Source organism: Diceros bicornis, chromosome 5 (genome assembly GCF_020826845.1).
Source record: "Diceros bicornis minor isolate mBicDic1 chromosome 5, mDicBic1.mat.cur, whole genome shotgun sequence".
NCBI classification, from domain to species: domain Eukaryota; kingdom Metazoa; phylum Chordata; class Mammalia; order Perissodactyla; family Rhinocerotidae; genus Diceros; species Diceros bicornis.
Genome location: NC_080744.1, coordinates 80,408,527 through 80,435,310, shown reverse-complemented (window position 1 = coordinate 80,435,310; position 26,784 = coordinate 80,408,527). Strand labels below are relative to the sequence as shown.

General features: G+C 44.0%; 1 protein-coding gene across 1 annotated transcript in view; it reads right to left on the bottom strand.

Moving 5' to 3' along the window:
• CHSY1 (chondroitin sulfate synthase 1) overlaps positions 1-18,883 on the bottom strand; it is a 69,485-nt gene extending 50,602 nt beyond the window's left edge. The window contains exons 1-2 of the mRNA XM_058542309.1: positions 18,497-18,883; positions 3,712-4,207 (exon numbers count right to left, since the gene is read on the bottom strand). Of these exons, the coding sequence (XP_058398292.1) occupies positions 3,712-4,207; positions 18,497-18,819 (819 nt within the window). The 5' untranslated portion in view covers positions 18,820-18,883. The remainder of the gene's footprint in view (positions 1-3,711; positions 4,208-18,496) is intronic.
• Between the last annotated feature and the right edge of the window lie 7,901 nt (positions 18,884-26,784).

Sequence of the window (26,784 nt, the reverse complement as noted above, 5' to 3'; positions counted from 1 at the left end):
CAAGATCTGGATGCTGGTTACCCAGCTGTGTTCAGTTTGTGAAAACCCACTGAGCTCTATGCTTATTTATAATCTATGCACTTTTCCGTAGGTATAATATACATCGATAAAAAGTTAAAAATAAAATGAGTAGGTTACTCAGGTCAATTTTCTTTTTGTTTTCTCTTATTAAAAGAGTAGTATAATATTTCATATATTTACCTAAATAAAATATTGTTTCATATTTTTCAATAATGTTTCTCAAAAAACTCTTGTATAACTTGAGTTCATAATGCCGACCCACTAGTATTAAGAGCATCAAGGCCCACACTCTCACTCTGCTGCTAGGTCTTCACAGTGGAAGGTTTCAATAAGCCTTGAGGAGCATTACTAAAAATCTCCTTATGGTTTACTATACTGCAATCGTATTTTTTCATCATGAAAATGAAGTATTTAAAGCCACTTATCAAAAATACCAAGGTCATAAAAGACGAAGAAAGAGGCTGTGCAAACGTTCCAGATTAAACGAGGCTCAAGAGACACAACAACCAAATGCAACACCTGCCCCTAGGCTCCATCCTTACCGGAGAAGGAAAAACTGCTAGACGGGATAGACGGGACCTTACTGGGTCAACAGACAAAATTAGAATATAAACAGTAGGTGAAAGTATCCACGTTAAATTTACTTAAACTGTACTGTGGTTATGTAAGAGAATTTCCCTATTCTTAGTCAAACTACACTGATATTATTTAAAGTAAAGGGCTACAATGTACGTTACTCTTGAATGGCGGGGGGACAGGTCTATGTTTCTGTGTAGGGAGGAGGGGAGATACTCAGGAACACAAGCAAATGATCATGCAAATGGAGTAAAATGTTAACAGGTTAATCCAGGTTTGGGGTGGATCAATGTTCTTTGTACTATTTTTTACTTCTGTAACTTTTCTGGGAAATTAACATTATCTCCAAATAAAGTTTTTAAAAGCCATGTATTAATAAATAACCACCAATAATAATCAAAACAAGCTTACAAATGAATCTGGATTTTGATTATGACAGTTGCTCCTCATGAGCCATTTTAATTATATAAGTGTAATTCCAAGGCATTATTTCGACTTGCAAAAAAAAAAATTACACCTTCTGGCTAGGTTTATAATAGAGCTAAATAAGTACCTTCCAAGACCCAAAGCTTAACATAATTGTCTTTAACATAAGACTCCACCTCAATAATTTCTCATAATGTGAGCCTTAATGGAGAAACAAGATTTACAGGAAGTTTAATAAAAGTTCCTCATTCACATGAGGGATTAACCTCGCCTGAGTGGTGAACACATGATAAATCCTAATGACGACTTAGGTTAGAAGCACTTAAAGCCCTACAAAAGAAGAAAGGGGAAGAAAAAAAAAAAAAAAGAAATCAGAAGTCTAATGAAAATGGTAAATGTCCCAATAGAAAGAACTCTTAAAAATGATGATGATGAACTATATGTGAAAGGCGAAATTTTAAATTTACAGAAAAATATATAGGAGAAAATTGCTGTGACCCAAAGAAAGGAAGTTCTCTTAAACAAAACACAAAAAGCACAAACCATACAGGAAAAGGACGATAAATTAGACTTAAATTCCAGTTTGCATATAATAAAAATATCATTTAAAATGAAGACAAGCCACATTCTGGAAGAAGATATTCTCCAACAAAAGGAGGGTCATCCGGTACAAACGCCGTGTAGAGCAAGCCGGCAGCATCTAAGAAAAGTTCTGTCGTCATCAGGCATTTAAAGAAATGAAAAGCAGCAGGGGTACCACTCGAAGCTGACTGGCCACACTCCTCTGTGGGGGACCCTGGGCGGGGGACAGGGAGCTACCTTGGAAGGGGGCTTCCACCCCCACCAGATGCCTTTAGCTAATAAGGTCACTTACCAGATGCCTAAAGAGGTGGCTCCAAGTGTCCAGACAGGATGAGTCCCAGCACCCCAGCTTCAGGCCTTAGAAAACTTTGGCAATTACACCATAATAGAGGGAAAATAGCCCTAAAACTGTCTCCCAATGTTTGCAGCCCCAGGACAATACTTTCTAATTATATCTTGGCACTAATGCTAAGTCAAAGTTTTCAATAACTCAAGATACTGGCTCTACTGGTGTCTACCTAGCAGTATGTAAGGTAAAACAACATGACGACACTAAGACACATATTTTTTAAAATTCTCTCTCAAAGGTAGGCCTCTCCTCTACGATTCCAGCAGGAAAGCTAGCTTCTCAGAGACCAGGGGCAGTGTAATGCATTTCAAAATACACAAGGCATTAAATATTTTAACCCTAATGAAACATGCTAAGGTTATAACTACTTAACTAAGGATAGAGAAAATGCAGAAACACTGCCACAGTTGTTTTCTGCTTAAAACTGCACGAAATCCCCAAACGGCTTTCCCTGCTGCAGAAATCCATGACAACAGAGATCCCCCCTAGACCAAGGGAGCGGGGGAGGGCAGACACAGAGATTAGAGGGTTCACTCAGATCACATTTGGGATTTCAAATGTATCTTAAAATTAGAAACTACATGAAAACTACTTCCTGTATACGAAAATGTCCCCTTCCTTAAAAGTTCAAAGGAAAGACAGAGTGACAGGAGACATTTAGAACCAAGTTTGGGGGAAGGCAAAGACAGGCAAGAATACTGTTTCTTCACTCAAGTACTTTAGAAAATTAACTCAGAAGAAAAGCTAACAGTTTACAACAGAAACTGTTTCTTTTTCTTGGACAAAGGGTCTAGCGATTCCCTCGGCTCCTCACAACTATCGGTAGTTTATCAACCTAAACACAACACAACCTAAATAATTTTTTCCACTCTGACTAAGATCAGATTCTGCACCCGCAGGCAAGAGGTGCACGTCTGCCAATAACAACAGAGAAAAGCTAACTCAAGTTCTCTAGAGCTGTTCAAGAGAAAACATCTACAAGTAGATTTCCTTCAAACAATTGCATTTATGTGTCAAGATAACTCAGAAATTGCCTATTCTGAAAGGAACAACTATATTTCAAATTCACAGATTACAGGAACTGTCTAAAATGTCAAGGTTTAAAACAAATGCAAAGCCAAATGCTACTGGCTGTTTTACACCATTACTAATTTTATGAATTCAAAACATGTAAGCTTCTAAACTGTGTGGGTCAACATGACCAGATGAGAAGTCAGGCCTTCGGGAAAATACCCTATACTCTTGCAATCAGCACAGTCAGATTAGATGAACTTTATGGATAATCAAGAAAATATCACTGCGACCTGCAGCAAACCTATCTTTTCTTTGGCCTCCAAATGCCATTATTTATTAACTAAGGTATTAGGACAAAAGTACAGAAGATACGTTCTAAAAACTAAGAGAAAAGGTAATAAGAGGGAGGGCCGGCCCCGTGGCTTAGCGGTTAACTGTGCGTGCTCCGCTGCTGGTGGCCGGGGTTGGGATCCCGGGCGCGCACCGACGCACCGCTTCTCCGGCCATGCTGAGGCTGCGTCCCACATACAGCAACTAGTAGAATGTGCAGCTATGACATACAACTATCTACTGGGGCTTTGGGGGAAAAAATAAATTTAAAAAAAAAAAAAAAGGTAATAAGAGGGAATTCAAATAAAAGTAGTAACAATACCAATTTTAAGCCTTATAGAGGATATCACCAGTTTCCTATGATTGGTTCAGGACTAATAACAAAATTAACAGATTTTTTTTTCTGTTCTTACCTCATAAGACCAGACACACTGCACCCCTGCAAATCTCCGGACGCATCTGCCCACCTCCACGTCCTCGTGGGTGGTGTACATTTCCCGGAGACACTTTCCAATGTGTGGTACCATCCTCCGGAGGACCTCCCGGCTCATGATCACACCAGGGCCCCCCATGCAGAAGTTCTCACCGGGTTCCAGGGCCAGTTTCCCCATTTCTTCTGTGGTGCCCAGTCCCGTCTGCCCGAGAAAGAGGGGCTCACTGCTATTCAAACTCCTCAGGAAATTCTCCAGGCGGTCTCCTTTGATATAAACATCATCGTCTGCTCTCATAAACCATTCATACTTGTCCAAGTAGTGGTCATGCATGTACTTGAGCATCATAAAAGACTTCTTCTGAGGTGGGTAGGAGTCATCCACGCCCCGTAGTGGCACTATCGGAATTGGTATCGATGTGTCTGAACCCTCACTAGAGAAGAATTCAACTTTCCCAGGAATTGTCTTGGACCACGTTCTGGAATTAAAATAAATATCAGTGAGAGAACAGTTTATTTCAAGCTTCTCATTTCCAGAAATTCACTTATCTACTTATGTTGCATCACTGTGTGCTCAAAAGGATGATAAAAAGCTACTTGATCTGCTTGCTTCCCCTTAACGGAAGCCCACACTACCGGGTATTGCAAAGTCCAAATTCATTTTCAAAAGAATCCCAGCAAAAAAGAATGATGAAGTGTTAAAATACTGCCAGGATAACTAAGTTTTAGCTATGGCTGAAAACCAAATTGCCAGGGCACCAAGGTCTAGATATTCAGGTTAATTTTCTGATACTATCAACTCCATACCTACAAACTCCTCTGCTCTAAAAACAAACAATAAACAAGTCAAATTGTTCATTCCACAAATGTTCTTTGAACGCTCATCAAGTGCCAAGTATGCACTAGGCCCAGGGGGATGCAGTGATGAGCAAAACACATACCCTCACTCATGGAGCTGACATCAGGAGAGACAGACATTTATCAAAATGGTCACACGAATATACATACAATTATGAACTAGGCGAAGACCTTTGAAAGAAAGGCGCCCAGTCCTAAAGGGACGCAAAGTACACACACAGAATGGAGAACGCTTCCCTGAGACAGGGGTGAACGTCAAGGATCCAAAACGCAGTGTATGGGGGGCTGACATGAGGGGAGGACGGAGGCAAACTGCAGGGCCTGGCAGACCCCCCAGAGAAGGGGGCATTTATGCTATAAAAGCCACGAGAAGCCACTGAGGAACGGAGCAGAAGTCGAGATGAAGGGCTACGCCTTCTGAAATCACCAGTGGGGGGAGGAGAGGGCTGAAGGAGACCAGGTAAAGAGAGCTTCAACTGGAACTGCTCATCCCACTGCCAGAGGAAAAACTGGTGGTCAATTAGAAGGAAAAAAGGAAAGAATCCTGCTGCTGAACAACTGATTTAAGGCCATCATATTACATTTTCTCTTATACTTTATCCTATATATCAAGAGCTGAAGTAGTCTAGCTACAAAAATGCATTTATACAGACTACTTCTAGGAAAAACATACCAGAGAGAATACATGAAATCATAAATTTAGCCTTAACAAAATCAAAAAGGCATAGTTCCCAGATGATGTTCTCCCAAATATATTTTTATTTTATTAACTGTTACAGTTGTATTCATTATAGTGAAAAGTCACTTGAAGGATCAACGAAAACCACACATATCTTTAACGGAGAATCTTAGGAGAGAAATATCTGAAAAGATATATACCAAACCTCTGGGGAAGAGGTACAGAAGAAGGAAAATGGGGAGGGGCTGGCAGGTGGATAAAGATGACTTTCACTTTTTATTCTGTGTATCTCTATATTGAAGGAAATTTTTATAGGCATGATATTACTGTTTTGGGAAAAAATGTTTAAATTGTGATAAAATATACAGTACTTGAAATTTACCATTTTTAAAGTATAATGTTCAGTGGCATTAAGTACATTCACTTTGTTCTGCAACCATCACCACCATCCATCTCCAGAACTTTTTTCATCTTGCAAAACTAAATTTCTAAAGTACAGTATTACTTTTATAATTTTAAAAACAATCTACAATGAAGTACTTAAAAAACAATTACTGGCTTTTAGTTCTCTTCCTACCCCAAATATAAGGAATACAAAACGACTTCAAACTTATCTCTTTCAAGCAGAAAAAAAATTCGATGGGACTGAACTTTTGCCAAAGGTGCTTCTCAAAAAGTCCAAGGATTAAATACATATCGTTTTTCATCAAATCTAGGATGTCAACTGCAAGATGCACCATGGTTTTATGTTCCAATAACAAAGAAAAAATACTGTCAATCATAATCACAGGGGTGCCAGCAACTATAAAATGTACCATGATTTCAGAGATGTTAAAATGTGGGGGAAAACATGTGCATCTTAGAATGGTTGTAATGCACTATTTGTAATATTTTCCCCTTAATGCCTATGAATTTAAAATGGACCTACAGAGACTTATGTCACTATGGAACTCTTCAACAAAGAGTTCGGCATATATGCAACCCAATGAGACTACAGCTATCGTACCAGGTACTGTACTTCATTTTCACAAAGGATATGCTCCTATAAAAAAAGATGTAAAGTAAACACAGTAGGAACTGGGCAATTCATTTAGAGAAACCAACCCCTCCCATAGAGAGACAAGCCCACTTAAAATATGAATGAAATGCAACCTGCATAGAACGTATGATAACCTAAACACACGCTTCTGACGGGGTAACATCTGGAGGGCAGGCGACTTTCAGCCTCAGGAAGTCAGCGATGATGAGGCTGTACTGAGGAGATCCCGTCCAAGTCAAGGAGCCCCTGATTCCTCCCTTCATGTAGAAATGGTTTTTGTTCTTGCAGTCACAATTCTTTGAAAACGTAAATAATCTCACTGCTTGGCACGTGACAGAGGTCAATAAATACTGCTCACTGGTGTGAAATAAGTGACTTAAACATGCCGTGTGAGTGTGTGTGAGCGTATGCAAAAGCACAGAAATCATTTCTGTCTCTTATCTTCGACACATTGCCAGGTGAGCTTCTCATTGCTTTCCATCAGCCACACTAACCACTCCTACACACAGAAATAAACTGAATCAAACCACAAGCAGGAAACAATTATTAAGAGGTAAAATTCACAGGCATGCTGGAGTTGAAATATACTACCACTCATGGTACTTCTGAAATGTAATTGAAAGCTAACAGTCTGTATTACCTTAAAAGTGATTTTACAGGGATAGTGAATAAAATCTACTTAACTTGAGCCTCTACCCAACTGCTTCTGAACTCAAATGTGATTAATAAAACAGACCGGGTTCGCAGTAGCACTAAAGTAGCCAAGCCCAGAAGCCATTAAAACACTGAAGCACCACGATATTATTGGGACACGGTGTGGCTAAGACAACGTCTGCTTCAAAGGAACAGGCTACTAAAGAGACAATACACAGTGTAACGGTTAAGAGCATGGGCGCTGCAATCAGGCTGCTGGGGTGGGAATCCCGGCTCCCCTTTGGCCAAGTTAATCTGTGCCTCACTTTTCTTATCTGTAAACTGGCGGTAATAATAGTACCTTCCTTATAGGGTTGTTGTGAGGCTTAAATGGATTATTATCTCTAAAGTGCTTAGAAGTCAGCCTGGCATGCAGTAAGCTTGATGTAAGTGTGACTTATTAGGGAAGACAGGAGTTTGCAAACAAAATAAGGTAGTGAAAGAGAAAATGAGGGAGACAGGAAAGTGGGGGCTGAACTCAGAACAGTCAGTCTCAAGATTACACTCTGGAGGCACAGTATTACAGAAAATGCCACTTCTCACATTTCTGGCTAAAAACCTGACACTCAAGCTATATATCAGAATTCTGTTTTACTATCAATCGCAGACAATGTTACAGTAGAAGTCTAGTAAGACTTCAAACTTTGAAAGCATTTTCACTTAAAACACCGGAATCCTTCATATTAGACAGAAGACCAAAGTTCATTTTCGTCTGGCCCTGCTTCCCATGTGCCCCACCAGAAAGAACACAGTGATGGAAGCTCTAAACCATCACTGATGCTATTAATGCCCAAACTATGACTTGAGATGGTGTAATGTGTCCAAGAAGAGAAACCAATTAATTTTAAAAACAGACAATCTAACCTCAAACCATCCTTAGAGCCTCTCTGCAGTTTTATGGTAACTTCACCCAATTATTATTTTTCCCTTTTTAGGTAACCCAGGGAAAAACCTCATGTTGCCCTTTTCTGTTCTAAATGACTGATGCTTTGAGGCAAATCTCTCAATATGAAGTTTCTGTAAATCCTCCAATCTTAAGAAATTATGATCTTTTCTCTTAGGGTAACTTTAGTTTAAATAGTTCCATAAAGTTAAGGAGTTCTGGAACATAAATCGTGATTCACCACCCTGGGGGAGGAGGGAGAGCGCCTTAATCATTTCAAAGGAAATGCTGCTGAAGAAGCACGCTGGCCCTCCTTCCGGGATAGAAACAGGTCAAGTTCCTTAATTTTCATAAGCTAATGTCAACTTGGCCACCAACACGTTTGTCACCGGAGCAAACTGCTCTCACTTAATGGAAACCACAGAGCACTGGCAAAGGTCCTTGCCAGAAAGCTCAAGTTTCAACGGACTAAGGCACAGATAAGACAAGTGAAATTTGAGAATGCCAAGCAAGCAATCTTCCACTCCTCCAGGCTTCCAAACGCGGTCCCTTCACCAAGTTAAATCACAGGTAAGCAATGCAGTTGGACACCATCAGCTTCACTAAGGAATGCCTTTGCTCAGTAGGACTTAATATCATAGCCTCCATTGTTATTCAGTACCATTTTAAGAAAAACTACATAAAATACATTTTTGTACAAAATTGCATGACTGTTGTCCTGGGTGTACATTCATAACATATGGGTAAGTTTAAAAAGCAGGGAATAGTATGTAATTGTGATGTAGATTATTGAGGGAACAAAAGTACACAGACAAAAATAAAGTAATGTACAATTTTACCCCAAAGTGTTTACTGTGGTTATTTTTCAATGGAGGATCAGAAGGAACTTAACTGTCCATGTTTTGTACATTTTCCAAATTTTCTGCATAAGACAGGTATATTTAGAGTTAGAAAAAAATTTTTTTTATCTGAGGGAAAGCATTAAGCTAAAAAGCATCCAAAGAAATAAAAACACTTCACAAGAGAAAATTTTACTTTGTAATAAAAATATTTTTTTACTCTAGCCAACGGACAAAAACTAAAAGAAAAACAGAGTAAGACTGAGTACTTCCTTTCACATTTGCTAAACTTTAACAGTTACACTAATTTTTTTTTTTTTTTTTTTTTTTTTTGTGAGGAGATCAGCCCTGAGCTAACATCCGCCAATCCTCCTCTTTTTCTGCTGAGGAAGACGGCCCTGGGCTAACATCCGTGCCCATCTTCCTCCACCCTACATGGGACGCCGCCACAGCATGGCTTACCAAGCAGTGCGTCGGTGCGCGCCCGGGATCCGAACCAGCGAACCCCGGGCCGCCGCAGCGGAGCGCGCGCACCTAATCGCTTGCGCCACCGGGCCGGCCCCCAGTTACACTAATTTTTATAAGCAAAAAGAGGAGATGTTCTTCTGTAAGTTCCCCCAAATCACAATTACATACGTTGTCCACAGTGGTAAGTGTGAAAGGACTCAAATGATCAAATCACCTCAGAATTTAGAGTCAAGGAAGGGAGAATATAGTTTTTTCCCTGTAGAACTGATAGATAATAGGAATTAAATGTATATATTTATATTCTTCCCTATTACAGAAAGGATTTAAGACAACTTAACCAAAATGCATACAGTATGAAAAAATAAGCAAGAAAATGAGGCCAAAGAAAAACAAGTGTAGGAAAGTTGGAGCAAGGCGTGAAGGTGGCACCTGTTCCAGGGAGGGCAAAATCATGGCAGGGCTGCCCGCCCCGCTCTACGTCCACGGCAAACACCAAACCAATGAGAGCACTGAGGAGATACCAGCTCCAACGAGGGAGCTCACATGGTGAGACCTATTTGCCATCACATGGCCTCATCATCTGCTAATGGTGGGCCGAAATTCAGCTACAAGCCTTTCAGTGGGCAACCAAGAGAAGTCACAAGACTGTCTCCCACTGTTCAGGGTTAAGTGAAATAACTATCCCAGATGTTAAGACCTGAGGGAAATTTCTCCCCTGGGGCCACGGTAGGGAAAGCAGGGCAAATGTAGTGAGTATCCTTACAGTAAGCACAGTTTGACGGAGCAGCATTCTAGCTCACCCTCCCAAAAAAGTACATGGAGGACAGTTCTATGCTGCCCGTCAGAGCGGCCCTGGGCTTGAACCTCATCAGGCCTTGGGAAAACGCAGAGGTCTTCCGAGGCTACCAAGTGATGACTCAAGGCCTCTCCAGGAGCTGAAGGAACGCCCTCCGGCAGGATGCTGCAAGCACTAGTCAGCCCATTATCTCTGTTCTGTCCTGGTCTGGGGAGCTCAGCAGCCGGCATACGTAGCTGCAGGTTGTCCCTTCCGTGTATGTGGTTTCCGGTTATGTGGTTTCCTCTTTTAAAATCTTTAACTGTCTCACTGTGTATGACTTTATGAGATGAGCAATCTCTAGGTGGGGAAACAGAACAGAGATCACAAATGGTGGGAGAAATTTTTTAAAGAGAAATCAAATTATACTCTTTACTGTTAATCCTAAAAAATAGACTTAAGGTGAAAGCAAGTATTAAAGAGCCTTTTTTCCCTCAGTAAAGCTGTTGGCGGGTGGATTACAGCTTCCCACCTCAACAATGGCCTGGGCACTAGCCCAGGAGGCAGTTCCAAGGTATTAAGAGCTAATAGCAACTTGCCTTTGGAGCCCAGGTTCACAGCAAACAATGGGAATACTCATCAGTAGAGACCACAAATACACCCTCTTTGAAACAGAAGAATTAAAATTTGGAGTGTTATTGACAGAAGGCAAATTCTGATCTCACGATACATTTCCAAAGCTGCTAGTGTTGGAGCGCTACCTTACATGGTTTGTATTTTGCTGCTGTACACTTAAAAGCATAAATATGCAACTAATTCTTAATCATGCATGAACAAAATTAGTTTCCAAATCTAATTCTAAGCAACAGCAACAAAAAAATCAGTGTTGTTTCTCGCAAACAATAAAACCATGCTGAGCCTACTCTGGCTGACCCCTTTGCAAGTCAGTCCTCCCCTACTGAGGCACTGCCCGGTATCAAGCCCCCTTAACAACAGCCAACAGCCACCCTTTACTGAGCAGTTCCGGAGTGCAGGACCCCGAGCTGAAGGCACGAGACACTCAATCTTATGACAACTCTACGAGGCATGTGAGGTGTTGTTACCCACATTCTACAGACTGGAAGACTGAGGCTCAGGGCCATGTAAGTAATTTGCCCAAGATCATAAAGCTAATAAATGTCGAAGCCAGAAAGCAAATGGGGTCTGACTCGAAAGCCTCCACTGGCCAGCCTGCTGGCTTTTTCATCCCGCACGCTCGTTTCCCAGATTGTCACCTACATGTCTCTTGCAGTCCCTCCTCTGCTAATAAGGCTGAGCAAACAGTCATCATAGATAAGGAGAGCAGCCTGACATCCACTTCAGCCACTTCCACCCACTCTGTCTGCCCGGCAGAGACCTGTCTGTCAAAGACACCTCTTCAGAGTTTGGGCGGGATTTAATTGAAGGCCAGAAGACTATTCAAACGTCAGCTTCTGAAACCCTCATTTCTATGTCTGCTACTCCAAATCCTGCCCAGTCATTTTCTGGCATTAGGCTGGAAACGTAGAGAAGCAAGTTTAACACAAAATCACCCTTTGCATCTTGGTTCAACCTACAAAACAATCATTTTAGTGGCATTAATATCTACATTTTCAATAATCCTCACGTGTTGGATTTGCAAGCTCAGAGTTGACATCAAATCAGAGCAGACTACATCTTATTTTTAATCATCCACAAACAAATGTACTCAGCTACAGAACAAATACTGTAGCTATAAACGTTTCAGAAATGACACTGAATTAAAGTGAGAAGATGGACAGCTTCACTACTTTTAAACCATAACTAAGTCTTTTATTGTCTCAATTCCATCCAGAACCAGGAGTCAAAAAGACATCAACAACAAGCGGAGGCAATGAATATTTACATTAATACTGTAAATGGAAGCCAGGGCCATCACATTAAAAATCCTGTCACCTAATTCTCCCAAGTATCACCCATAAGTGTGAAGTTACAGTAACCAAATAAGCATGTTTACCCCTACATTTGGGGACAGAATTAACTATCACTAACTGAAACAAGAATGACCCGGGACTTGAACCCCAGGGAGCCAACCGTCAACATGCAATCTGCACCCAGCAGTCTTACAATTTAACACACTCAAAACTGCACTCAAGGGGCCAGCCCCGTGGCGTAGCGGTTGGGCTCGGCGCACTGCACTTTGGCCACCCGGGTTTGCAGGTTCAGATCCCAGGCACAGACCTACACTACTCGTCAGCCATGCTGTAGTGGCAACCCACATACAAAATAGAGGAAGACTGGCACAGATGTTAGCTCAGGGCTAATCTTCCTCAAGCAAAAAAAAAAGTGGATCTTTGGGGCCGGCCTCACGGTGTAGTGGTTAAGTTCCCGCACTCTGCTTTGGCGGCCCGGGGTTCATAGGCTCAGATCCTGAGGGCAGACCTACACACCGCTCATCAAGCCATGCTGTGGCGGTATTCAACATACAAAAAATAGAGGAAGACTGGCACAGATGTTAGCTCAGGGACAGTCTTCCTCACCAAAAAAAAAAAAAAAAAAAAATCCTGCACTCATATTTCTTCCCAAGAGCTGTCATCTCCTTTTTTTACTGTAGCTCTGTAGCTTTATGACAAAATAACTGCTCATTGTAGACAAGTGCCAAGAAGAATATGAAAAATCATTCAGCATCGGGATGTGTATATTCTTTTACACTTTCTTTTCTATGCTATACAAACACTAAAGTTTATTTTGTTTGATTTTGAACAAAAATAGTCTCATATACTGGGCATGCAATTTTATAATCTACTCTCAAACACTGTGAACCTCTCTTCACTTCAATAAACGTATTTCAGCCACATCATTTGTGATGGTAGAAAAGCAGTTCAGAGTGTGGAGAAGTCAGTGAAATCAACGATGGTCTATACCAGCTCCGAATGCAGGACCCCACGGATACCTGAAATTTCCACTTCATACCTACATCTTTGACCATATCTTCAATTCCTTTGGAAAACTTTCTAGACGAATTGCTAGATCTCAGACCCAGCCCCAATGAACTGTCCTTTCTCCTCATTCTTCACCATTTCCTGCTATTCTATGTTTCCGGGAACCTGCTGTCTCTGGCTCAAAAACTCCTACTCATCCCTCAAGACTAAGAGAAGGAACAAGGGGAGGAGTGTGGGAGAGACCTTTCTTGATTCCTCCATAAAACAGCGCAGGCCTCGTCCAGGCACCCTGGGAGCCCTCATCACGCAGAATTATCATGTGTTTCCTGTTCGAGAGGATGAACTCTGCAGGAATAGGATTATTAGTCGATTTTCAGTAAATAGCAGCTTAATTAACGGCCGAGGAAAAGTGAAACTGCCAACACGATGAAAACATAATCACGTATAATCCTCTACTAACAACATGGCTATCCTTGGAACACTCTAACTGCTGAGGGCATCAAGATCTGGAACCACGACATATAAAACTAAACTCATTTTCAGGACCACATTTTTCACTAGTCTTTTCACACAGGGAAACTCATCCTGTGAAATCCGTTGTGCTCCAAACGTTCACTTACAGGCTGGTTATTTGGCTTACAGAAGGCTGTCAGTAAATGTCTGCTAAACTGAATTCTACCTGAGAAAGCAAGTATTGCTCTAAACTCTTTCAAGACAAACATGGTTTACTGAGTTCAAGAAATAAGGGAAGGAACTCTGAGATTTGCTCATTAAGGTTGAAAAGGAACAGTGCTTCATTAAAGCACAGGAGGCCATTAACAGGGATAACAATATCTTGCAATAAGATTCCTGTATCTGAAGCTGGTGTTTCTCAAACTTTCTTCCCACAATTCCCTACAGACTGATGCTAATCATTAATGGTGCCCTTCGTCACTCCTGGGGCAAAGAAGGGACACCAGCCACCTCCTCCTTCTGAGAAGGTAAAGAAAGAATAGTGCCCCATCGTCAGCCCAAGAAAGGGAAAGACCAAGACAAATAAAAGGTGTTGGATTCGCTTAGTGTTCTGGGCATAAAAGTGGACTAAAAAGCTAAGTATGTATGCTTTTTCCTTTTTAACAAACCATTAATTAAAAAAAAAATCTAAATAGCATCAAAACTCTCCCAGCAAGAACAGGTTAAGCGTCGTTAAGTGTCGCCAAGAAATGTTTGAAACAGAAGAGTAACAAAGGAGAACTTGTCTACCGGATATGAAAATATTATTCAAGGTCCAATAATTCCAATGGGTGGTACTGGCACAAGAACAGACAGAAAGATCAACGGAACAAAACGGAAGTCCAAAAATATGTCCAGAAATTGTGAGTGTGATGAAGATGGCATTTCAAATTGTAGGGAAATGGGAGCTTATTCAACAGATGGTGCCAAGACAAGGTACTATTTGGGGGAAAAATAGGTTGAGATGATTTCTATCCCTTCTAGAATTGGAAAAAAAAATGTTACTTTTAAAAATCTCTCCAGGGCAACAACTTTCTGAGCTTGGGGGGAAAAAAAACCCTAAAATCAGAAAGGAAAAGACTGAACCACATGAACAGTTAACTTCTATATATCAAACAACAAAGAAAAAAATATGAATTGCAGCTAGTAACGAAAGACATAAGGAACCCAGGAGTTCTAAAGATCTATCAGTAACCAGCATAATAAATTACTTTGGAGGAATCATGGTATCATTTTAAAGTGAAATTACCTAAAACACAAATACTTTGCAGATGAATCAGAACACATTTTTTATATGTTTACTTGTAGATTTACAGAACCCCAGATACTCAGAACCCTCAGGGAATTTTAGTTTAAAATAGCTTCAGAGTTCCAACTCTGTAATCACCTTAGATGTGAATCTTTTCTCAATTCCTCTTAAAATTCATTATATTTATGAAGCTAAGGATACATCCACCTGTGCATCTAAAAGCTTTCTTAAAACTTTTCCTGTGCAAAACCAGATCTTTGCTGACCCACCTCCTTCCCCCTAAATCTATTCCTCCTCTAGTCTTCCCCCTCAATAAATGACACAATCACGCTCCTTGCCTTTCAAGGCAAAATCCTAGAAGTCATTGTTGATTCCTCTTTGCCTTACCCCTCACAAGCATTCCGTCAGCACATCTTTAACTCTGGCTCCAGCATAAATCTGGGAACCACCCACTTCTCTCCATCTCCACTGCGACCACGCTAGCCCCAGCCACCCTCATCTCCACCTGGACCACGACCTAACGTCTCCTTGCTTCCCTACAATCCATTCTCCACACAACAGGCAGAATTAACTCTTTAGAACATAATGCAATCACCTCCCTTTCCAGACTAAACCCTCCAAAGGCTTTTTAATTCACTTAGAATAAAATTCCACAAGACCAGAAACTACCAGGCCTCATCCTCTTTCTTTTATTGGCCTTCTTCAGGTTCCTTTCCAAGCTGGTTCCTGCCTTGTAACGTACCAGCTCTTCCCTCGGCCTTGCACGTTCATCAAGGATATTCACACAACTGCTTCCTCATTATCAGATCTCAGCCCAAATACTAAGCTCTCTGAGGCCTTCCCCAACCACCTAATAGAGAGAGGACGCCACTGGACTATTTCCTTATCCTGTTCTATTTTCTCCACAGCACCCACTGCTACCTAAAACTCTCTTTTTAGTGTTTGTCCCTCCCACTAGAACAGAAGCTCCACGAGAACAAGCATCTTCACTATTGTGTCCCCAACACTCAGTCTGGACCCAGAGGCTGAGTCAGGCATGTATTTGTGGAACAAAAGGATGAATCCTACGTGTATCCGAACATTCTGATGAAGCAGGATGACTCCTATGAACTTCACAGCTACAGTGTCTGCTCAGGGCCCATGGAAGAAGTCAGCCCTGGCCAGTCCCTGATGGGCTACACTTTGAGTTTTGTTTTGCCTGCTTTTAAAAATCTGTTTCTTGCCTGCCATCAGCTGTCACTGTACTGCTAACGTCTCTTGGCGGCCCCCCTCCCCACTTCGAGCATATGGCAGGTCTGGAAAGTAAAAGTCTATAATGATGGGGCTGTTCCACCATTAAAGTGCACTAACTTTAGTGCAGACAGGCGTATCTCCTTGAATTTTTCAAAGGCTTTTTAGCCCCTTTCTGGATCTCAGTTACAAGTCCCTAGATCTAAATTCTGACATTTTTAATATCCTAGCATAAAGGTACATCACAGTGTCATCTTACTAAAATGTTGGCATCTCCTTCAACCCATAAGCCAAACAATAATTTTATTTTAAAAAACAAATAACATCCGAGTTTCTTTTCTAAGGTAAAGAACTAACTTGTCTTTTAGGGGAGATGTAAAACTGAGCACAGCCAGTGCCAAATGAGAGTTCTGCCTTGTGCTAGAAGATTCAAGCCGATTTTTATACTGGACTGTGCATGAAATTTCCAATTTAAGAGCGGAGTGCAGACTTTTGGCCTGGGTTGCAAAGCACAGCAAAGCCATAATCATAAGTTACACCCTATAACCTCCATTCCAATTCAGGCCTTCCCAAAAGTTCCTTAAGGCTAAAATCGTCTTGTGCCATCTCCCGCAGCCAGTCTAAACACAGGGTTCACAGGCGGAGCAGCAGAGGACCCTAAACAGCAGGGAAGGTCCACCCCAGCACCAAGGAATTAGACTTCTTAAGATCAGGGAGATAAAAGAAAAGGTATTCGGGAAAGCTGACAGAACGACTGGATAACGACTGGATAGGATACGCTGTTTCCTGATAAGGGTTTTCCTTTATCAGAAAGGTAGAGTTGTCATAAAGAAGGGAAAACTGGGGCCAGAGGGCAAACTGTGTTTCTACTTTCCTAACTGCCTGAAAGAACATAAATAATGAGATAAAATTTTACATCCAAAAAAGTTGAGGAAGGAGATTTGGAAAGGAGGCCAAAAGTAAGAGCCTCAAGCATGGGCTTTGGGAAAAGATCATCTCCAAGTGCAAAATTCTGGGTCCAGTTTGCATTACATTTTCTGAGTATTGCTGGTATACCAGGACCCCTACTGGTTTGTACCTATTGATTTTGTATCCATGAAAATGTATTTGTTTGGGGGGCAAGGTGTTACTATTTGAAGAAACTACTTTGGTAATTAGCTCCAAAGTTGTGATTCCACAGGGCTTGTCACCAAATTGCAGTCATGCAACTTTACTTTCAAAACCATGCTGTAACCAATTGATACAACTCATCCTCAATTTCTGATGTGGATATTTCTCTTGTCAAAAAGCACAATTCGCATAAAAATCCCAGGTAATTCATGGTACATCTAGGAGAAAACCATGATCTGCAAGTTCCCAAATTGCTACCTTAGTCTAAATTTACACTACCTACATGCTGAGCTATTCAGTCACTCAGGACCCTTCCTGTCAGAACCTGAGCCTCGACTTAAACAAGATCCTAATGGAAACACACAGGAATGGGGAATCAATGCACTGCAAGGGCATTCTCTACTGCTCTTTCACCTTTTTCAATCCTTTACTTCCCCCCTTAGAGGCACAGAGATCCATACATGCTTTTCCTCTCACAACATCTAATGCCTGAAAACTCAGACCAGGACTAGATTTAAAAGCTGAACTTACAGAGGTACTGAGTTATAAATTAAGAACTAACAGCAACCAGCTTGGCCTTGGTCAGCAGTGACTGCTCTAAAAGTTCATTCCCAGAGGACCTCCCTGCATTGACCTGTTCTGAGGCTGAATGAATCCCAAATCTTATCCCTACCGTAAGCATTTCTGTACTTCACACATATAAGATTTCCGTTAAATCACTTTATTTAACCTACACCCCTCTTCTACCTCAAACTCACTTCAATACAAATCTGCCATTCCAAAATCATCTCCCTTCTAGTTAATCCCTTTGTTAATCCTGAACGTGATTCCAGCCACTTTTATGACTTATGGCCCACTAGAACCCAAATACTGGATAACACCCATGTATCACTAAACTGTGCTAGTTAACATCGAATCTACCATGGGCCAGGAACTGTTTTTCCCAAAGGTTCTCCTTCCATTTACTCAACAGACTGGTGTGGTTCAGTGGGCAGTGGGCACCCCGTTTCGTTTACAGGTGTGCGTCCACCGGTGAAATCTGCAAATATGCTATGGAAGGGCTCTAACCAGATTACGTTATATCGGCTCTAGTTCTGCAAGGGCAAGGGTGCGTATTTCACAGAATCAAATAATAACCATCAGTGCCACCACTATCACAGGTATTGTACTCAGAGTCTTTCCAACAACCTTGCAAAGGAGATACGTTCAATCAGGCCCATTTAACAAAGGAGAGACCTTGGACATGGAAAGCTTCAGCAGAAAGTCAGGGTGAGGACCACACCCAGAGGGGCTACCCTGGTCCTCTGACTCCAAAGCCCATGCTCTTGAGCACTGCGCTCACCAGTCCGCCCGTGACCACTGCTGCCAATGCCCAGCATCGCCCGAGGGCACCCCGACCCCATGGGAACCTTGGGTCTGAAAAGCAGGCAAAGGCGCGGGTCACGGGAGGACCGGCAGGGCCTCCCGCCGGGATGCTGGATGCAGAAGGCGGTGCCCAGAGAGCGGGGGCTCACCTGTAGGCGGCCACGGCGCGGGTCTGCAGGTATTTCTGGGCGGTCATGACTCCCACGAAGAGAAAGTTCTTGTCGCGCGGGCCTCCATCTGGGGCCGAGCCGTGTGGCCAGAGCTGCGCCCCGCGCGCATCGCCGCGCGCCCCGCCGGCCTGGGAAACCGCCGCCGCCTGCCCAGGCCGGCAGCCCTCGGGACTGGCGCGGCGCCGCGGGCCCGCTCGCTTCAGCTCGGAGGCGCGCGGCAGGACGAGCCGTGAGGCAAGCACGAAGCCCAGCACGAGCCCGAGCAGCACACTGAGCAAGGCGCGCCGGCTGCGCGCGGCCATGCCCGCGCCGCTGCGCCCGCCGGGCCGCCGCCGCCGCCGCCGCCGCAGGCTCCGCGCGCCCTCAGCCCGCCGCCCCCGCCCGCGGAGGCCAGCCCGCCCTAGCGCCGCGAGGCCCGGCCCGGGCAGCGCCGCGGCCGCCGCGGGCCCGCCGCGCCCATCGCGGCCCCCGAGCCGCCCGCAGGCCCCGCGCCGGCGCTTTGTTCCGCTCGTCCACTCCCGCCGCCGCGGCCTGCGCCTTTAAGAAGGGACCATGCCCGGCGCGCGCCGGCGGCGGCTCGGGCGCGAGGCAGCGGCGGCTCCTCCCGCTCGCGCGCGGGGGCGCGGGGCCAGCGCGACGGCGACGACAGTGGCAGCCGAGTCCGGGCGCCCGTCCCGCCCTGCCCGCGTCTCCCGGCTGGCTCGGCTCCGCTCGCGCTGCGCCCGCCCCCGTCCTCTTCGTGGCCGGCGCCGCCGCTGCAGCTGCACATCCTCCGGCTTAGCTCGCCATTGCAACAGGAGCCCCTCACGTCACGCACGGCGCATTATGAAGCGGCCTCGGCGGCGGCGGAGCCTGGCCCCTCTCGGGATCCGTCCGCGCCGCCCGATTGGCGCAAAAGTGAATGGGGGGCGGTTCACGTGGCCAAAGTTTGACCAAAAAAAAAACCCTCCTGCCGCGCGCGGCGCCCGCCCCGCCCCACCCGAGAGGTCTGCGGCGGCGCGGCAGGGGCGGAGGGGGCGTGGGGCTGGTTTCGGCGCCGGCGGGGGCCCGGGCCGCGGCGCCCATCGGTCCGTTATCCGCCCGGGACCACGCCCCCGCCGGCCCGCGCTCCCACTCCCTGCGGCGGCCGTGCCCGGACAGGTCCGAGGGCGTTCGGTCCGAGAGCGTGCCCCCCGGCAGCCGCATTCTGCAAGTTGCGTGGCTAGCATGAATCCTAGGAGGGACTTTTGAAGGGGCTTCGTGGTCCCCAAACTCTCCATGAACGGCTCGTTCCTCCTGCATGGACTGTCCTCAGATACACCCGCTGCCCACGCCCTGCTCTCCAGTCGGGCGGACCTCACCGTCGACCTTCCCCGCGTCCTCAGATTCACACTGTATCTTTGTTCCCGCCGTTATGTGGGCAGGAGCGAGCATGTATAGAATAAACAGTTCAGGAGCCATTTGAGACGTGCATGCTTGAAGAGTGAACCGTGAATCCAGTTACCTTGTTCCTTGCCACTGGTTTCTAAGCTAAAAAAAAAAAAAGCCATATTTAATGCCCCAGCTCCTAACAGTACTAGCATTTAATGGATGTTGAAGAAATGGTAGGTGATGTTAGTACTCTGGAGGGTAAACACTTTTATTTATATTTTAGGTGGGCAGATAGTCGGCTAGTACCCCTAACCTGAATCTTTGTCAATATTTTAACATAGTTCATCCATGAAGGGACTGTGGATTTCTAAAGACAGGTTTTGAGTACCGGCTTCTCTACAATGGATTTTAAATGTTATACATTTCCTCTTAAAAAACAAAACCAAACAAAAACCTCAGCTAAGGCAAAAGTGCCCATACAACAAATGTTTGTATAGAGTGAATATTAGTCTTGTTAGGTAGTCGCTAACATATATTGGGGTTTTCTAATGAAACTACTGGAGAGCAAAGTATTTTCCGGGGCCTGACAGGTTCTCTTCCTTTAATCGAGTGAACCCAGGAATTAGGGACAGAAAATAAGCATGCCTGGGGTAATCCTTGGATCTCTCTTCATTGTTATTATGACCAAATGATTGAAATGTTACACAATTTAAAGTGCCAAGTTGTGGGAGATACAGACACCATCTCTGCAGTTGAATGGCGGTCACTCTTGTTTATTCTTTGGATATTACCACTTTCTTTGGCACTTGTGATTTATGTCAAAAATAGTTCATTACCCACCTTCCCACAGACTCCCTCCCTAAGAGGTGATCCACATCTAAAAATAAAATACTCATTACGCAGTGAACACAGAATCCAGCAGTGGTCTTGAGAAAAATACAGAACATATAACCATGAATTACAGGCTCAAAAACCATGCAAAGGGGTTTCCAGTAAGACCATAAGCCACAAATGCCAAGTAGTCACCAGATCGCCCAAATTCAGCAACAGCCCTATAATTCACAATGATTTCCATGAAGCACAAATCTGGCAAGATACAGATGATCAATTTTGTGACGTATTTAAGGATTTAAATATTTTCTAACCTGCTTTAAACGTCTCTATATTTCCTCCTCTAGACTAAATCTGATGAAAAGTACATAAACGTGAGATGGGAATTCACATTTTGATGATGCTAAACATTTTGTCCTCCTCAATTCCCCAGTTCAGTTGTCTCTCATTTCCTATGTCAACAGCCTCACCTGCCCCACCTGCAGACTCAATGGGAGTGTTTCCTGCATAATGTAGAGAGGACACCCTGTTCTCCATCAAGGCTGAGCCTGAAGGCTTAGAGCACCTGGAACAAGGAGAATGTGACATGGGTGAAGTCCTCGCAGGAAAAGCAGGGGAATGCCAGGCTAGAGGAAGGCGGGAGGAGAAGGGGGAAGCCAGGGTCCTGTAGAAGTTGCCCAGGGTCTCCAGGAGCCTTCACACTAGGGCAGAGGCCACTTTCCAAGTGCAGCCTGGGGAGGGGAGGCGAAGCTCCAGCACAGCTGGAAGAAGCAGCTGGATGGTCAAGCTGAGGCAGTTCTGCTGGGGAGGGATCCAAAAGTGTCCCACCGAGGGCCTCGGCAGAGGCCTGGATCAGGAGGCACAGCTGTCCTACTTGGGGATTTCACAGCAAATGCCTGGAACCAAGGACTTCAGGGACAGCCAGAGGCCCAAAGGGCCAGACAGGGCTGGTAAGCCCAGTATGGAAGCCCACTCAGAGACCAACCCCACCAGCCCCTGCACAGCCAATACCAGCAAGAATCCAGGGAGGATGGCATGCATCTGATACCCCCACCCGCAATGCACACACATGCACCCCCCCCCCCAAATCTCCTTGAGGCCAGGACAGCTCCTCACTCCTCATGTCTCCCTCTCCTTAATTTATTTTTAAAGGCAAGGAGAGGTCAGGTTGATCAGATTTCCTAGGCATTTCACCTCAGTAAATTGAGGAAAGAATTTTTTCTCGATTTAGCTGCACTAGGAGCCATCTCTGTTAAGTCGAGGGAGTCACTGACCATTTTTCTCATGTAAAAAAGGAGTGGTGTTAACCATAATCAGATAGACTTGTAAGGGAAACCCCAAACTACAGAGTTATTCAATGACGAAGTCTCCGCATCCCATTGGAGATGGGGACCCCGCTGGATCCGGGATGCAGAGCGTGGCTCATGGTCTTCCTTGGGGAAGCCCCACCTGGACAAGCTGCGTCCCCACTCAGGGTCTCAGTTTCCTCATCTCTAAATGGGTCTTTCCACTAGATTATGTGGAAAGTTCCTCCTCGATGATTCTAGACTGATATTTAGAAATTTGCTCAGAATGCCACATCATCTAACTTCCTTTCTGTTTTCATGCATGTGATTCTCTATGACACGTAATTAAAATTTATCTCTACCTACATTAGTGAATGTTTTCCATACATATTGCAACTCTGTTCCCACATGGATTACATTTTTTCTGTTGCTAATACATCGAATGCCTGTTACAGGTATAACATTTCATATAATTTGCAGCAATTTCTTGGAAACCCTTGGTAAATACCTCAATTGTTTGTTGGCAGCAAGCCTTGAACAACTGACAGAGTTCCCTGTAAGGGCTTCTTTAAAGACGCAGCTCCTGGACTCCCGTCTCAAACAGGGGGCCCTGCAAAAAGTGGTAATAATTTTTTAAGACCTCTAGAAATGCCTCTTTTAAGAAACAGCAAGTGCAGAGAAGGGAGTTATAATAATCCGTCCTTTCAGAAGGCTCTGTTCATTGCCTTCAAAGAAGAAAATCTATAATGACCATTTTACTAATATGACCACTTAACCTCTATTAACCCAATAAAAACTTGCTTTATTATTAATGCTGCTATTAAAGTGACATTTAAGGTCCTCATTAGCTAATTAATTTTCCTCAATATTTCCTTCTATTTGCAGCATTTCCAGCCAGATGCAGGAAAGGGCAAATGATTATGGCTTCCAGACACTAGTGGATCTGACTCTGGTTGTGCCAAAATGTTCTTCATGCTTCCTTGGTCTGCTTCTCAGCTCTGTCCATTCTTTCTGTCAGATATTGTCATTAGATGTGTGTTTCTCACACAAGTGTGTGTGTACGTGTATGAGAGAGAGAGGGAGAAGAAATTTAGCACCACCTGATGGGGTGTAATCTTCCTAACTAGAAAACGTTGACTGCCGCCAGCTCAGGCACTGTTGGGAGACAGCCTGAATGTTCTCTGGGAGATAACCTCACTGCAGAGGCCAGCAACCATTTGCTTCTAGTCTAAGACTTAATCCTTGTGTATCAGACAAGTTTGCCTTTCCCATCTGTTGCCAAGAAATGCCATTAATCTTGAGAGCAATGCCAGAGTTTCCACAGCTGGAGAGTCTGCACACAGACAAGGCTTCCATTCCTCAGGAGGGAAGGAGGCCCCCCCGCCCCATAAGAGCCCAGGCGCTGGTCAACTGGTTAGCAGCATTGCCACCTGAGGGCTACACACAGTGGTGCTCAGGCCTGGGCGCCTTGTGGAAACACTCCAGATGTGCTGCTCAAGCTCTCTTTGTTTTTCTCGAGGCCTAATGAACCATAAAATTGCTTGGGAAAAAAATTCAAGCTGCATAAGGTGGTTTGAGCTACGAATTGAGGCAGCAGAAATTCAGATCCACAAACACATGAAGTAGCATGCAAGAATAAGAAAACATTAACACCATAAAACCCACTAAATGACCCTACTTGGTAGATCTTTCACACACCCTGTTATTATGCTCTCATGCCCATGCTGGGGTGGCAAACACTGTCACCCCCCATCTGATGGGTGATAAGGGTTGTTTCTCAGTCCTGGCATTAAGGCCTCTCCAAGAGATCAAAATAAAAATGGTACGAGGATATATTCTGTTGAGGAGTCTGGAGAAAGAGGCTCTCAAACATGCTGGGAGGAGAGCAGAGTTCTACAATCCACTCAGAGGGCAATTTTGTCAAAATTGCAAATGACGAGTGCATTTACTTTTTTTTTTTTTTTTTTGGTGAGGAAGATCAGTGCTGAGCTAACATCCATGCCAATCCTCCTCTTTTTGCTGAGGAAGACCGGCCTTGAGCTAACATCTATTGCCAATCCTCCTCCTTTTTCTTTCCCCTTTTTTTCCCCAAAGCCCCAGTAGAAACTTGTACGTCATAGTTGCACATCCGTCCAGTTGCTGTATGTGGGACGCAGCCTCAGCATGGCCAGAGAAGCAGTGCGTCGGTGCGCGCCCGGGATCCAACCGGGCTGCCAGTAGCGGAGTGTGAACACTTAACCGCTAAGCCACGGGGCCGGCCCTGTGCATTTACTTTTGACTCAGGAATCTCCCTTCTGAAAATTTTTCCTCTCGTCATACCAGGACAAAATGACACCTTGTACAAGGTTATTCTCTGCCACATTTTTTGTGATAGTAAAATATTAGACCCAAGCATCCATTTAAAGGGGAATGGAGAGGTAAACAAGGGGGTATCCGTCAGAGAATGAAATACTCTACAGATGTAAGACAGGATGCAGAAGCCCTCTCTCTCGTGAAATGGAAAGAGTACCATGTGGTGGAGAACACAAAGAAGAGAGAATAAGAATTTTGCTAGTGGTTTTATAACAAAACACTTGAAGGATGCACAAAAAATAAAAGTGAAACCTATGAAACGGGGGACTTGTTGAAAGGAAAGATGTGAGCGAGGTTTCCCAATGGATACTTTTAAATACCCATCTGATTTTTATTATGCGATTGTATTAATCTATCTAACTCTCCAAAAAAGGTACCAATTTCCCACAAGTTGAGGCCCTAAAACAATATTAGCAGAGTCTTGGTCACTAAGACCAGAGATTCTACCCGACAGCTTATTTCACAGAAGCGGAGACTGGGGCCCCGTGAGATGAAACTAGCTAGCCACATGGCGAGTGCTGTCACCAACCAGTTAGCCAGTACCCCAGCCCAGGATGCCTCAGATTCTAAGCAAGAATCCCTAAAATATTTTCTTTCAAGTTTTGTCTCTCACCGTTTGGCAAGTGGTTAAAATGAAAATTTCAGAGATCTAATTGAACTTGTACTTTGTAGTTTCCTCAACACATCATCGTAAGCGGTCCTCCAGCATGGAAATATTTAGAGCCTTCTCAAACCATCAAAATGCCTATCCTTTCAGAATCAATTTCTTCCCTTGTTTTATACTTGCTCCTCTTGTACTTCATTCTTGGACCTTCCATATTCTTAGGGCATCATGCCATGTCTTTTTTCACCCTTAAACATATAAAGGAAAGAATCAATCTTTCAATATTTTCTTAGACTTTTGTAGTATTAAACACCGCAGTGCTAGAACTTTGGGACAATGGCGCCCTCTTGTGATTTGTAGCTATTCCTGTTAAGTGTAGGTCTCTCATCTTGGACTCAGTCGGATATTTTATTTTATGGTTAATAGTAACCTATTTCTAATTACTGCCTTTACCAGAATTTTCCAAGGTGGTATCTTGGTCTTGGGTTTGTGGCTAACTAGCTGGTGACACTGTAAAGTGAGAGGAGTTGAACTAATGGTCAGCTAGAATCTGCCCCTTGCATCTTGAAACTCAATGAGAAACTCCGGGGGAGGTGGGGCTGGAGTCTGTAGATTTAGCAAGCACCTCACCAGATAATTTTGAGAGCCATGGATCTCTGCTTTCATGTGGGAAATGGGTCAATTTCCTCAACAGACATCAGCCAGTGGAAACTGGTTGTACATAGTGGTAGATGCTAGTGGAGAATCTTTTGTCCTCTTGCATCTGCCTGGGGCCACAGCTGCAGAGGAGTTCATACTGGAGAGGCTGTCTGCAAGCCCTTGGGGCAGAAGTTTGAAGTCCAAATGTTTTCTTTGCAATTCTCCTCAACATGCCACCTTGGATACTTTTGCTCTCACATGAACTGTTGGTGGCATGGCTGTCTGCATATGGTGTTTGCCTTGGTTTTGTCCCCCCAAGAAAGGCCCCAGTCCCCACCCACACTTGAACTCAGAGGGCGCTCTGAAAATGTGCCCTCCTGCCCAGCAAGTGGAAGGGCAGTCTCAAAGATAACATGCTTTTATCATCACCAACTGAAGTGGCCTTAAGATACAGAACAGTATCCTAAGGAACAGAATGGTTCCACATCATTTCAATGATGGTGAAATTAACAGGAGGAAATTATACCAAACTAGTATAATTTGTTTTCATCTCTACATTTCCTGGGTTTCATGACATTTTCTAATAAATATTTTATTTGGTCAAATGAGAAACGACCATTTATGCCATCGCAAAATACATTTTGTTTCTAAATAGTAGCAATAAAGCCAACTGCTTCAGTTACCAGAGGGCGAACATCAGAAGCACGGGTGAGAAGCCGTGTTACTTAAGCTCGAACACAGAGCTGCCCATGACACTTGCCTGGAACATATTTCAGGCCTGAACCACCTCTGCTTCACTCCTTTGTCAAATTTTGTGATGTGAAGAGAGCAAGGCTGACAGAGACTCAAAGATCCCACAGAGAGCTCTGATCCCGCACCGGAACCACCTGTGCCTCCAGGGTCCAGTCAGGGGACAAAAACCTCCCCAGGTATTTGAGCAGAGAGAATTTTTAAAGACAGTTTTATTGAGGTCTAATTGATATACAATAAACTGCACGTTTCAAATGTACAATTTGATAAGTTTTGATACGTGTATACACCTGTGAAACCACCACCACTGCTGTCCCCCCAAACCCCGCCAAATTCCTATGTTGAAATCCTAACGCCTACGGTGATGGTATTAGAGGTGGGGCCTTTGGGAGGTGATTAGGCCATGAGGGTGGAGCCCTCAGGAATGGGATTCGTGCCTGTATAAACAGGGCCCC